The sequence below is a fragment of the Poecilia formosa genome, unplaced genomic scaffold, assembly GCF_000485575.1.
Source record: "Poecilia formosa unplaced genomic scaffold, Poecilia_formosa-5.1.2 Scaffold265, whole genome shotgun sequence".
Lineage (NCBI taxonomy): Eukaryota > Metazoa > Chordata > Actinopteri > Cyprinodontiformes > Poeciliidae > Poecilia > Poecilia formosa.
In genome coordinates, this window is record NW_006800204.1 from 422,091 (window position 1) to 433,430 (window position 11,340).

At 43.3% G+C, this 11,340-nt stretch overlaps 3 protein-coding genes across 10 annotated transcripts in view; 1 reads left to right on the plus strand and 2 right to left on the minus strand.

The window, feature by feature from the left end:
• LOC103150918 (arf-GAP with coiled-coil, ANK repeat and PH domain-containing protein 3) overlaps positions 1–2,180 on the minus strand; it is a 9,851-nt gene extending 7,671 nt beyond the window's left edge. The window contains exons 1-9 of the mRNA XM_007570696.2: positions 2,073–2,180; positions 1,874–1,931; positions 1,602–1,721; positions 1,465–1,518; positions 1,335–1,393; positions 993–1,176; positions 875–919; positions 696–791; positions 551–625 (exon numbers count right to left, since the gene is read on the minus strand). Of these exons, the coding sequence (XP_007570758.2) occupies positions 551–625; positions 696–791; positions 875–919; positions 993–1,176; positions 1,335–1,393; positions 1,465–1,518; positions 1,602–1,721; positions 1,874–1,931; positions 2,073–2,137 (756 nt within the window). The 5' untranslated portion in view covers positions 2,138–2,180. The remainder of the gene's footprint in view (positions 1–550; positions 626–695; positions 792–874; positions 920–992; positions 1,177–1,334; positions 1,394–1,464; positions 1,519–1,601; positions 1,722–1,873; positions 1,932–2,072) is intronic.
• Positions 2,181–3,015: 835 nt separating this feature from the next.
• Positions 3,016–8,193, minus strand: ilkap (integrin-linked kinase-associated serine/threonine phosphatase). Of its 3 annotated transcripts, XM_007570671.2 has the most exons (10): positions 7,863–8,193; positions 6,552–6,662; positions 6,308–6,425; positions 6,099–6,205; positions 5,938–6,031; positions 5,773–5,860; positions 5,563–5,696; positions 4,747–4,866; positions 3,348–3,429; positions 3,016–3,255 (listed from the first exon to the last, which is right to left on the minus strand). In XM_007570671.2, the coding sequence occupies exons 1-10, from the start codon at positions 7,903–7,905 to the stop codon at positions 3,115–3,117; spliced, it is 1,038 nt and encodes a 345-aa protein (XP_007570733.1). In that variant the 5' UTR covers positions 7,906–8,193; the 3' UTR covers positions 3,016–3,114. The 3 variants fall into 3 exon arrangements, with proteins under 3 accessions (XP_007570733.1, XP_016536477.1, XP_016536476.1); XM_016680991.1 differs by lacking the exon at positions 7,863–8,193 and having other exon boundaries at positions 6,565–6,656; XM_016680990.1 differs by lacking the exon at positions 7,863–8,193 and having other exon boundaries at positions 6,529–6,650.
• A 537-nt stretch (positions 8,194–8,730) lies between these two features.
• The window catches only part of ltbp4 (latent transforming growth factor beta binding protein 4), a 40,482-nt gene continuing 37,872 nt past the window's right edge, over positions 8,731–11,340 (plus strand). For 2 of the 6 annotated variants that reach the window (XM_016680979.1, XM_016680977.1), the window contains exon 1: positions 8,732–9,513. In XM_016680979.1, the coding sequence (XP_016536465.1) occupies positions 9,326–9,513 (188 nt within the window). In that variant the 5' untranslated portion in view covers positions 8,732–9,325. Of the gene's footprint in view, positions 9,514–11,340 lie in introns of all 6 variants that reach the window. The other 4 variants (XM_016680976.1, XM_016680978.1, XM_016680980.1 and 1 more) reach the window with 3 other exon arrangements.

An 11,340-nucleotide genomic window follows, 5' to 3' on the forward strand; every position in this document is an offset into this window, starting at 1 on the left:
AATAGTATTAGCTAGAACCTAAATAGAACTATAACCTAAAATAAATAGTATCCTTAATTTAGATTTATAAAATACTCTGAAAGGAACTGGAAACTATTTTCTATTTTTTTTGAATTTGTGTCATTGTGTGTTAATTGTGTAACATTGTTGTTGTTTATTCTTTTATTGTTCTTTAAACTAATAATAAGCCGGCTGTTTTAACTTAATTTTCTTTGGTCTGTGGTCATTAATTCAAACTACACTTCTCACTACTCCTGTAGCCGAACCTAGCTCTGGTCTTATTACAAATTTATTAACTGTAAACACATAGCGAGTGTTACAGAAACACGACACCTGCAGAAAACGATGAGGAAAGAAAGTCCAAAATGTTGTTACTCGCCACACTGAGGCAGCAGAAGGAAGAAATACTGCCACCCGCTGGTGGGAGTCATTTCGGTTCAGATTTCCTGCCTCAGTTTAATCATCAGGATTCAGTGAGATGTTGGGATCTGTAGCTGTGTCTGATGCCGAACCGAACCGGACCGGACCCAGATGGGAGGTTGCTCCTTACCCGCTGCTGCACCAGCAGGTGTCGGTTCTCCAGCTCCTTCCTCTTGGCGGAACAGGAGGCAGAAAGCTGAGACAGCTGAGGAACAAACAGCAGGTCAGCAGGTCAGATCATCCAACGGGTCACCAGAGAGGTTAGAGGTCAGAACCTGAGCTCCCATGGTCTTCATGCTGGGCTCTAGGTCTCTGAGCAGGTCGAAGCCTTGGTGGAAGAAGGTGAACTGGGCGTGGACGAAGGAGAACACCTGAGAAACCGGATCGTTAACGCAGCTCACAAAAACAACTAAACGAATAGTTTTTTATCCAAAATGTAGCAGAAACGACTCACAGAGTTCAAGACGTCAATGTTCTGTTGGGTTTTAAAGGTGTTGAGCTGGAAGAGAATCAGAACCAGAGTTTAGAGAACCTAATGTCGGCTCGGTTCCTCCCTCCAGTCCGGGTCGCACCTGCAAGCAGTAATCCAGGGCGAAGTGTTGGTAGCACTTCCGGGTGGCGAGCAGCAGGTGGCTCGCCCGCTCCGCGTCGGCCGCCTTGTGGCGCGACACCTGGGCGTTCTTCGCTGCCGCCGTCTCCAGATCCTCTCCGATCCGAACGAACTCCTTCCTGGTGTCGGCTAGCTGCGGCCGGAACCTGGGAGAAACAAACAGCAGGACCGGATCAGGACCTGGATCAGGATCCGATGATGACTGAGTCAGGATCAGCTTGGTGCCGGATCAACACTGGGTGGTCATAAGATCAGGACCGGAACAAGACTGGAACAGGATCCTGGTGGATGAGGAGCGACTCACTGTGAGCAGAGGCTGGAGAGCTGCTGGATGATGGCTCTCTGCATCTGGTCCAGCAGCATCTGAGGAGCAGAGGTCAGAGGTCAGTCAGTCAGTTCCAGCTGCCAGAGAAGAAGACAACAGGAGGACTCACGGTGTGGAAGCTCAGCATCTCCTGCAGACCCTGCTGGAACTGGTTCAGGCAGCTCTGTGTAGCAGGAAACAGGAAATCACACACAGGAAACCGTCCCAACTAATCAGACAAGCAGCGATGGCGCAGCAACTTCTTACCATGATCACCGACTCCTTCTTCTGATACAACAGGAGCTCAGCCAGGCTCCTCAGGAACAGCTGATTGGCTGCGTTGTAAGCCTGTCCAGCCTCCACCATCTTCCCGCACAGCTTCATCACCTGATTGGTCAGAGACAGTGAGCAGAGAGACTGTCCATCCAGCAGCAGACGAAGGTTTAATGTTGGAAAAGTTAACAAGGCGTGTTTTAAAGGCGTTGAGAGCAGGTCAGGTGATCAGAATGAGGAAAAACCAGATTAAAACCAGAGTTTACCTTATCCAGGTGAGTCTCCAGCAGGGAAACATCTGCCTCAAACTGATCCAGAGTCAGCCTGAAGAAATAAAACACACCATCATCAGGGTAACCTGGAATCACTTTCCAGGAGGTTTCTTCAGCTGATATTCGGTATAATCACTAACATCTGAATTAATCTCTTATTTATCCATAACCTCTGAATAAAAACAGAATTTACCTGAACTCAGGTGAGTCCTTGATGCATTCCTCAAAGTCTAAAAGGGATTCCATGACGTCACACATGATCCCTGGTAACGTCACCGAGTTTTAATAAAGTTTATTCAACATCCTAACCATTAAAAAAAAAAAAAAGACATCCTAACCGTTAGTTAGCAGTTAGCCTGTTAGCTCCGTTGCAGAATCCGCTAACTTCCGGTGATTCGTGTCTTTAAAATGACACCCTGTGGACATAAACCTGCACGGAGCCTTCGAGAGAGCCCGGTCCGATCCGCATACCGGCTCGGTTCGGATAAAACTGAATATATATCGTGTTCCTGTTGTTTTATTCCCCTGACAGCTGTCTCCGTTTTACTGTCAGATAATAACCCGGTTTAGTTGGCGTCGGTTCAACAGGAGAAAGAGACGCCCAGCGGCTGGGAGTGGAACTGCAGCCTCAATAACACGGAGAAAATAAACATTTAACATGTTTAAATACTACTGAAGTTCATAATATAATTCAGAAATGCTTCTATATATTTGATTTACCTTGTAAATAACATATATATCTATATAATTTCAAAAATATTTTCATAATCTTGACTGATTCATTGAAATTTTAATTTGGGAAAAAGAAATCACAAAGGATTAAATGATTATAGAAGCCTTAAAAGTCTTTGAATTTATAATTTTACATCTAATTTTCCTTCCACATTTTATATTATTCAAATGTTCATAATGCAGTAACACAACTAAGAACCTAAAATTGTTCAATATCAGAATAATTTTTTTTTCATTTTCAAAGCTCCAGAAGATATGAATTTTATATTTTATATATATATATATATATATGTATATATGTATATATATATATATAACATTTATAAGCTCTGCTTTATAAATGTCTGTTTTTTTCCCTGAATTCATCATCTGAGTCAATCACAGAAAATCTAAAGGACACAAGATAAAGAAAAAGATTTTATTTGCAAACAAACGAGACATGCAGAGTGAAGCCGGCAGGATGCTGCTGCTGCCGCCGATGATGATGGTGGTTCTGAGCGCGCTCAGTGGCAGACAGAAACCAGGATGACGGTGACATTGTCGGCGCAGCCTCGCCTCACCGCCTCGCTGGCCAGCTGCTGACACGCCGCCTCAAAGCGCAGCTCCTCCTCCGTCAGCTCGTCCTTCTGCTCCACGCTCGCCTCCTGCAGGAAGACACAGGAGCTCTGTGACCTCACTTCCTGTCAGACCAGAACAGTATCCAGGCAGATTTGCAGCTTCGACATGGACATCACACCTGGAGGACGCTGAGAACAAACTTGACGGCTTCGTCGGCTGAAAACACTTTGAACAAACCGTCACAGGCCAGAAGGATGAACCTGCAGAAAATCACGTCTATTAATGTTAGAGGAGATTAATCTGTTTATATTTATAATCTGTTTATATTTATAATCTGTTTATATTTATAATCTGTTTATATTTATAATCTGTTTATATTTACACAGATTTGTTAATTTCATCAAAGTCAGGTGAAAATGTTTGTGTGAACAAATGTGCATGTGGGAGGAAATTCTCCCAGTTCCACCAGACCAAGAACTGCAGCTTGTTCCTGTCCTAAAGGAGTTTCAGGCGTGGCGTCATCTCGTAGTGGTCATTCAGTGCACAGGCCGGATTTCCTTTTGGGGGGCTAAGGTGGGAATGACAGTGATGTAGAAGACATCACTTTGAGGTTCCCTCAGGTCTAGAAGATCTAAACATCTGCTAATTTAAGCTGTGTGGGAACAGCAGGGCATATAGAATAACCAGCAAACCACTGACAGCTGTCTGTGTGTTATGCTAGCATTGTTGCTACGCTTACATTCACTCTGCTTATGATCAGAAGATGAATGAAGGGATACAATTTTCTTTACATATCAGTAGAAGACACTTGAAAGAACATATGTTCAAAATATTTTATTGATATTTGTTTATTTAAATATTTTACTGACTTCCTCTTGTTCAGGTTTGTGGCAGACATTTACCTCCAGCGTCAGGCAGGAAGTGAAGCGGTCATGTGACCTTTCACACTAGATACATGAAACTGATATTGCTTAGAGTAGACACACTATTGTTTTATTTTAAAACTTCAATTAGCCAAAAGTCAAAACAATTATTTTAGAGCTTCTAGAAGTTAAAAATCTCTGGAGACAATTGATGTCGGTGGGATTAAATAGGTTACATGATCTGTTTAAACATGGACCAGTTTAAACACTGCCTGGTTTTTAGGCTGGTTTCACTTTAAACAGATTTCCACCTGATTTCCCTTTCCTCTGTGTAGAGAACTAGAATATAATCCAGAATAATCTAGAGTAGCGCCTACTGGTGGCAGCATGTTGGAGCTGCTCTGCTCTGGTTTCTTCTTTTTGACTTTTGTTCATCATTTCCTGGCTGAATATTTGCCGGTTTGGACAACTATTCTTTCTTATGGATGCTGAGCAGCTGAAAGGATTTCTGAATTTGAGTAACCATGGCAACAACTGGAAGCAGCTGATTAGCATCTCAAATAATCCCTGAACTTTGACCATGAAGGAAAATGGCTGCAGAGAGAGAAGAAGTTCAGACTGTTATTATTCAGAGGATCATCCTGACTTTAGGATCCCTACCCTAACAGGCGGTCGGTGTTTTGGAGCAGGGAGCGTGTGCGGCTGCGTTCTTGCCTGTCATTGGCTGTGAGCTGGCACCTCCTCACGTCGGGCGTAGAAATCACGCCGCAGCGTTTGTACTGACCGTCTCCGATGGACCGGGACACTTCCAGGACGCCGAGGACGCGGCCGTCCCTGTGGAGACGGACAGACAGACGGCGCTTTACGCTGGACGGGTCTCTGGAACACATCCTCATTCTTCTGTTTCAAATCCTTTTTTTGGTTTCAAATAATGTTTATAATACAATTCTTTTTCAGATTAAAATTTTATTTCACTTTCTCCGTTTACTTTTTTCAATATAATTTTTATCAGTTCCTAATTATTTTTCTGTATTATTTTTTCAGTTTTAATTGACTTCTTTACATTTTTTAGCTTCAATTTTTTATAATTTAATTTATTTTTGTTTGCATTTTTTCTGTTTATCAGTTTAAAATAATTTCTTATTCCGTTTTTTTTTCTGTTTCAAATAATTTTTATATTACAATATTTTCCAGTTTCAAATCCATGTCTTTTATGTCAAAATGTTGTCTTAGTTTGAAATTATAATATTTTTGACAAACCATTCGGCCCTAAAGTAGCTCCGTAGAACTCAGTTCCGTAGGGGATCTGGGCCGACAGGGTTGGAGAAAATGCCCGGATGCGGCGTGTTTATTGGTTTTAACTCCGATACAAAGGTGTGAGCTGATATCCATATTTAATATTAAATATGTTATAGACATTAAATGGTATTAATATTTCCTTTTTGACGCTGTAAAAATTGTTCCCATGGCTGCCTTCATCTCTATGCTTCAGGTAAACCTCCCACAATCCTTTGCTGCGTGCCGGCTGACCTGACGGTGCCTCCGGCCCTCTGGATCCTCATGCGCTCCTCATAGATGGTCGGGTTGTGTTCCTTGCTGAGTGCCAGAGTCACCGACTTCCTCTGGCCATCTGCGGCCGCCGCCTCCGTCCGACACAGCACCGCCTGCAGACACACAGCAGCTGCTGCTCAGCGGGGCCCCCTGCAGGAGCCCTGGGGCGCTGCGCCGAGCCCAGCTCACCCTGCTGTCCCCCAGATTGGCGGCATACACTGTGTCGTCCACCACCAGGACGCAGGTGGCCGTGGAGCCGTCCTTCCAGGCCGGCTTCCTGCTCACAGAAACAAGATGGCGTCTCAGCAAGCGTCCCCTTGAGCTCCGTCAGCTCCGAGCGTTTTGAGGTCTTACTGGCTGGAGGCTTTCTTCAGGAAGTCCTCGTCTGTCTGCCGGAACGTGTCCAGGAGACACTTCTTCAGCAGCTTGTCCAGATTCTCAGCGTCTCCTGGAACAGAGACGCCATCAAGAAGTGTTCATCAGAAGATCCCATCTGGACAGGAAGTGAGACTCACCTGAGGGGAACTTCTTGGCCAGGTTCAGGTGAAGGTTTTCAGCTGCGAATCGAGACGCTCGAGCGCCGCCGTGACCATCAAACACGGCGAAATACGAGACGCGAGAGCTGCAGAGACACAGAAACACCCAGAGACTAATTCTGTCCTCCTGAACCAGAGCAGGACAAGAAACAGGAAGTCAGGAAGACTGGAAGTTGAGGCAGTCTTACACGTGTCCCGGCAGCGAGGACAGACAGCTGCTCATGTCGGGCATCAGCACATGGGCGTCCTGCATCTCGTCGCGCTCGCCGCGCCGCGCGGCCGCGTAGCCTCTGAGCCGGGGCAGACCTGCGGCGGACAGACAGACGGACGGACGGAGTGGGTCGGCTGCTGCCTCGCCTCGGCTACTCAGCGGCTGACAGCTTCAAGAGAGCAAAGGAAGAAAACAAACATTGTGGTGGAACAGCTGAAAACCTTCTCTACAAACTTTCTTGATCTCGTCCTTCTCCTCCTCTTCCTCTTCCTCTTCGTCGTCTCGCCTCCGTTTGAACCTTCTGTCCTCTTCATCCTGAACTGGAGGAGCAACTGGAGACCAAGAAGACATTTAAAGACAAGAATGTCATTCAGATCACCAAGCTAACATTATCATAGCATTAGCTGGCTGAATTTAGCTTAGCTTATTTTGCTCTATGACCATTAGCTGCTATACAGCTGAACAGATTGTCTTTACAGAAAAATGTTGATCTCAATATTTTTTTTTGTTTCAAACATTTTCTTTTCCGCTTCAAAATTGTTTTTCAATTCATTTTTGTCTGTTTCAAATTCTCATTACAATTTTCCACCAGATTCAAATCTTTTTTCTATTCTAGTCTTAAGTTTCAAGTCATTTTTAGGTTTAAATTTTTCTGTATTAAATCGTTGTTTTCAATCAAAATATTTTTTTAGTTTGAAATCTTTTTTTTCCATCTTTAAAATATATTTTCAATCTTTTTTTCTGTTTCACAAAAAAATAGTGGATATTTCTTAAATTCAAATCTTTTAATTTTTTTCTCAGTTTCAAAGTTTGTTATTTCTTTAAAAAAAAAAAAAACTTTATGGTCCCAGTTTAGCTTCACTGAGCTCAGCTTGGTGGGGAAGGAGTGCAAAGAGTCTCACATTTAACTCCAGGGACAGAAGAAAATGCCCAGATGATGCACGTTTATGGGTTTTAGGGTTGTACCGATACAAAAACCTTTAGTTGACATCAATATCCAAATATTGATATTACTGCTATGGCCGATATTAATTATATTTTTCTATATCATTAAAATAATGTGACCACGATGCTTACAGACCTCCCTGTTGGTCACATGACCAAACAAACAGACCAACTCCCTCCAGAAACACAAGCAGCAACACGATGGAAATAAACATCTGCCCAGCTTTACTTATCGGACCGATATTGATATATCGGCCTCCCTAACTAATTTATTTTCAGTGATTTATCTGATTTTCTGAACCTAAACTCATGTTAACACTGCGGTTCTGCAGAACCATTACTGGCTTTGGTTTGGACTCAGTTCGGTTCCAGATCCGCTGTAGATCAGTTCATGTGAACAGTAATCATTAGATTTCTGCAGCAGAACCAGAGGTGTTAATTGGATCTGGTTCTGAGTCCACTGCAGATGTTTTCTTTTATCAGAGGCATCAATGAGAAGCTGGTTGTAGCTGCTAAATCCGGACTGGTTCTGGGACCAAACCGTGTCTTATCTCAGCTGCTGCCGGTACCGGTCGCTATGGACTCACCGGACGTCTGTGTCGGTTCTGGCAGGTCGTCGAACAGGTCCATTCTTCTCCTGGAATAGCCCAACAGCTAACAGGCTAGGCTAACTAACCTTCAGTTCGGTTCCGCTGTGTGTGTGAGTGTTCTGACACGGTCCACAAAAATGTCGACTCCAAACCTCGTTTATTTTTCAAACCGGTTCCGACGGTCCAACAGTGAACAGACCGTATGCTTCGTCCCTCTTTACCGCATAAAGTCAGGCTGCGGACCAAATTCAACGGTTAGCATAAAGCTAGCTGAAGCTAATACAGGTTCCGGTCATTCCATTCAAAATAAAAGCTCGTTGAATTCTTGAAGTTATTTCAAAATAAAAGCTTCCAATCTGTAATAGGTTTTTTCATACTGAACACACACCTTCCAAGTAGATTTTTTTCAGAATAAAAGCTTACATTTACAACTTTATAAATGTCTTTCAAAAATAAAGTAAAAGTAGTCTAAAGTTTCACAATAAAATATTAAGTGTTCCTTTGAGTTTCTTACAAAATAAAAGCTAGTATTTTATAATTACTATAATTTCTTTCAAAAATTAAAAAAGAAAAATCTTTACAAACAAATATTTACACACATTTTGAAGTAGTTTTTAAATGTTAAAAGCTAACTTTTAATCAAATAAATAACAATAAAACATCCCATATGTACAGCAATTTCTTTCAAAAATAAAATAGTCATAAAAAGGAAACATTTATGACTGCTTCGTTTATTACTCTGCAAATAAGTACTTACATATTTTATCGTGGCATAAAAATGCTCACAATACAAAGCTCAAAATAAAAGCATGTAATTTGAGTAAAAGAAACTTTTCGTAATTCAAATTAAACACATTTGTTTCTTTCAGAATAAAAATCCACAAAATAATTTTAGTATCTTTCAAAATAAAAGACATACATAAATAACATTGAATATTACAGACTAAATGATGTTACACATGGAAATCATTTTCTATATTATTTTTATAGTGGTGACACATTAATCTCTCCCTGCTGCCACTCTTGGGGAAATATAAGATATCAAACTTGTCAACTTGTTTTCTGTAAATAGTGTCTACTTTCAAATCATTAAAATAAAATGGCACACTTATTTACTCTGCATTTCAAGATCTAAATGATTTATTTCTAGGTTTCCACTATTTTAAAGTTAAAATCAACAGCCATAACACCAGCATGATATAAGCTAATTACAAATGATGCTAACGGTGTTAGCTATGCACCGTTAGCATTGCTAACGTTAGCATAGCTGGTGCTAAAACGTTGGTATGGGGGACCCCGAAAAGGCTTGGTCCGGCCCTGGTCCCTGGTTCAGTTTAGTCCGGCCCTGGAACTGTGACCGGTCTGTGGAGACTTTCCCACCGCAGCGGTGACCCTGAACGCATCACCCGGAGGTGAATAAGGCCGGGGTCCGCTCTCAGCGCAGTCTGCGGGCTCTCATCATGCGGCTGGGGCTCCTGTGTCTGTGGACCGGCTGGATGCTCCGGAGCGCCGCGTCGCAGCCGGAGGACGGAGGCGTGCGACCCGGCGGACAGCTGCAGACCGAACCGGAGGGAGTCCGGACCGGGTTCCGGAGCCAGAGCAGCGGCGATCCGGCAGGTGGAGCCCGGAGGAGAGCAGCTCTGAGCGGGTGAGCAGCAGGAGGAACACCGCGGACCGGAACTTGAATTCACAGAAACTCACTAAAATAAAACTTACTGCTGGTTAAATGTTAATGTTAGTTTTTAACTTTTCTTCATGTCTTTAAATATAACACACCATCTGATTGACAGCAAATTATTCTCTGAACACCTTTAATCTTTTTATTTTTTAATATTTTAAATTAATCATTTTAATTTCTGAGCTGATTATCAGTGATTTTTTGCGGTTTTTTGTTAAATGTTTGTCTTAAGCACAGGAAATGACTTATTTATCATGTTTATGGAGTTATAGATATTTCCTGTATCAATAAAATGTGACGTGAATTATACACTTGTTCTGATGCTGAAGAGTTTTCACAGTTACTGCTGTTTGTATCAACTCACAGCTGAAGAGTGCGGATGGCTCAAGCGTTTGTTTTGCAGCTGTTTTGCTGCAGCTTAATGATCACACCTGTTGCATCCTGAATACTTCCTGCTTTCAACTTCTTTCAGAAACATCAGGAATGTGTTGAAACTCTGTTTCTGCTGAGCGACAGTCAAGTGACGGATTCAGAGTCAACACAGCCTGTGTGCAGATCAGCGCGTCTGAGTTTTAAACCCTGTCAGCTGACGGAGCAGGCGATGATTTAAACTCTGTGTTTCATCTTTTTAACACATTTCATGAAGTCTGAGGCTCCAAACCTCCACGGCAGGAGACTTCCCCTTAACACGAAGAAACCTTCAGCAGAACCAGGTTCAGAATCAGAACCAGGTTCAGAATCAGAACCAGGTTCACAACCAGCGGCCATCTGAAGGTTTGAGAAAACGGAGCAGAGACCGAAGTAGAAGAAGTGATATGAAAAGTGAAACGTAAACAGCAGGAGAGGGAGAGCAGTCAGGTGATGGCAGCATCATAACCAATCAGGACGCAGAGCAGGTGGAGAAAAACAAAAGAAAAATACATAATTCTGCTTTTTATTTATCAGTTCTCACTACTGTGGCTTTGCTTCCTGGAAAAGGCTCAACAAGCAGATCTAATAATCTGTTGGTGCTTATTTTAAAACTATAAATATTTTTGAGTTATTTTTGTTATTTTTTAGTTGAGTTCAGGTTTGAATGGAGAGCTCCAGGCAGCAGAAACTAAACTGAGACATCAGACTGAAGGCCCAGAGGAAGGCCGGGGTGAAAGCTGCTTCCTCTGCTCTGCACACAGGCTGAGCTTCAAACATCTCCTCCTTTTGTGTTGAGAGAACAGAGCAGCTCATGCTTCAGCTGCAGCTTCCCAGCATTCATCTTCCACTGGGCGACTCCACTGCTCTGTGAGCCGCAGGCCAGAAACAGACATCAGGCAGGCGACCCGTCTCTTCTCGGGCAGTTAGCGACTTCAGACACTCGGTTCATTCATGAACCAAGAGCAGAAAACGCCTTCCAGTTCCGTCATCCGGAAGAGAACCGGCAGAACCGGAGAGCTGGTTCCCACTGCGACCTTGGAGCCTGAAGGTGAAACTGCTTGTGGCTCTGCGGTCACTGGGTCCAGTTTGGATCCAGTCAGCAGGCCTCCTCTGCTTCAATACGACCAGTACGCCGTGAGTAATGACTAAATCCTCTGCTGAGGCCGGATCCAAACTCACTGCTGCCTGAACCCGAAACAACAACAAGGACGCCACGCATTCAGGGACTGAACCGGAACCAGAACTTCTGAGCCAGAACCAGCAGAACCCGGACACAACATGAGAGGATCTGAAGAACAACACCGGACAGACGGATGGGTGGATGGATGCTGGATGGATGGATGGATGGATGCTGGATGGATGGATGGATGGATGGATGGATGGATG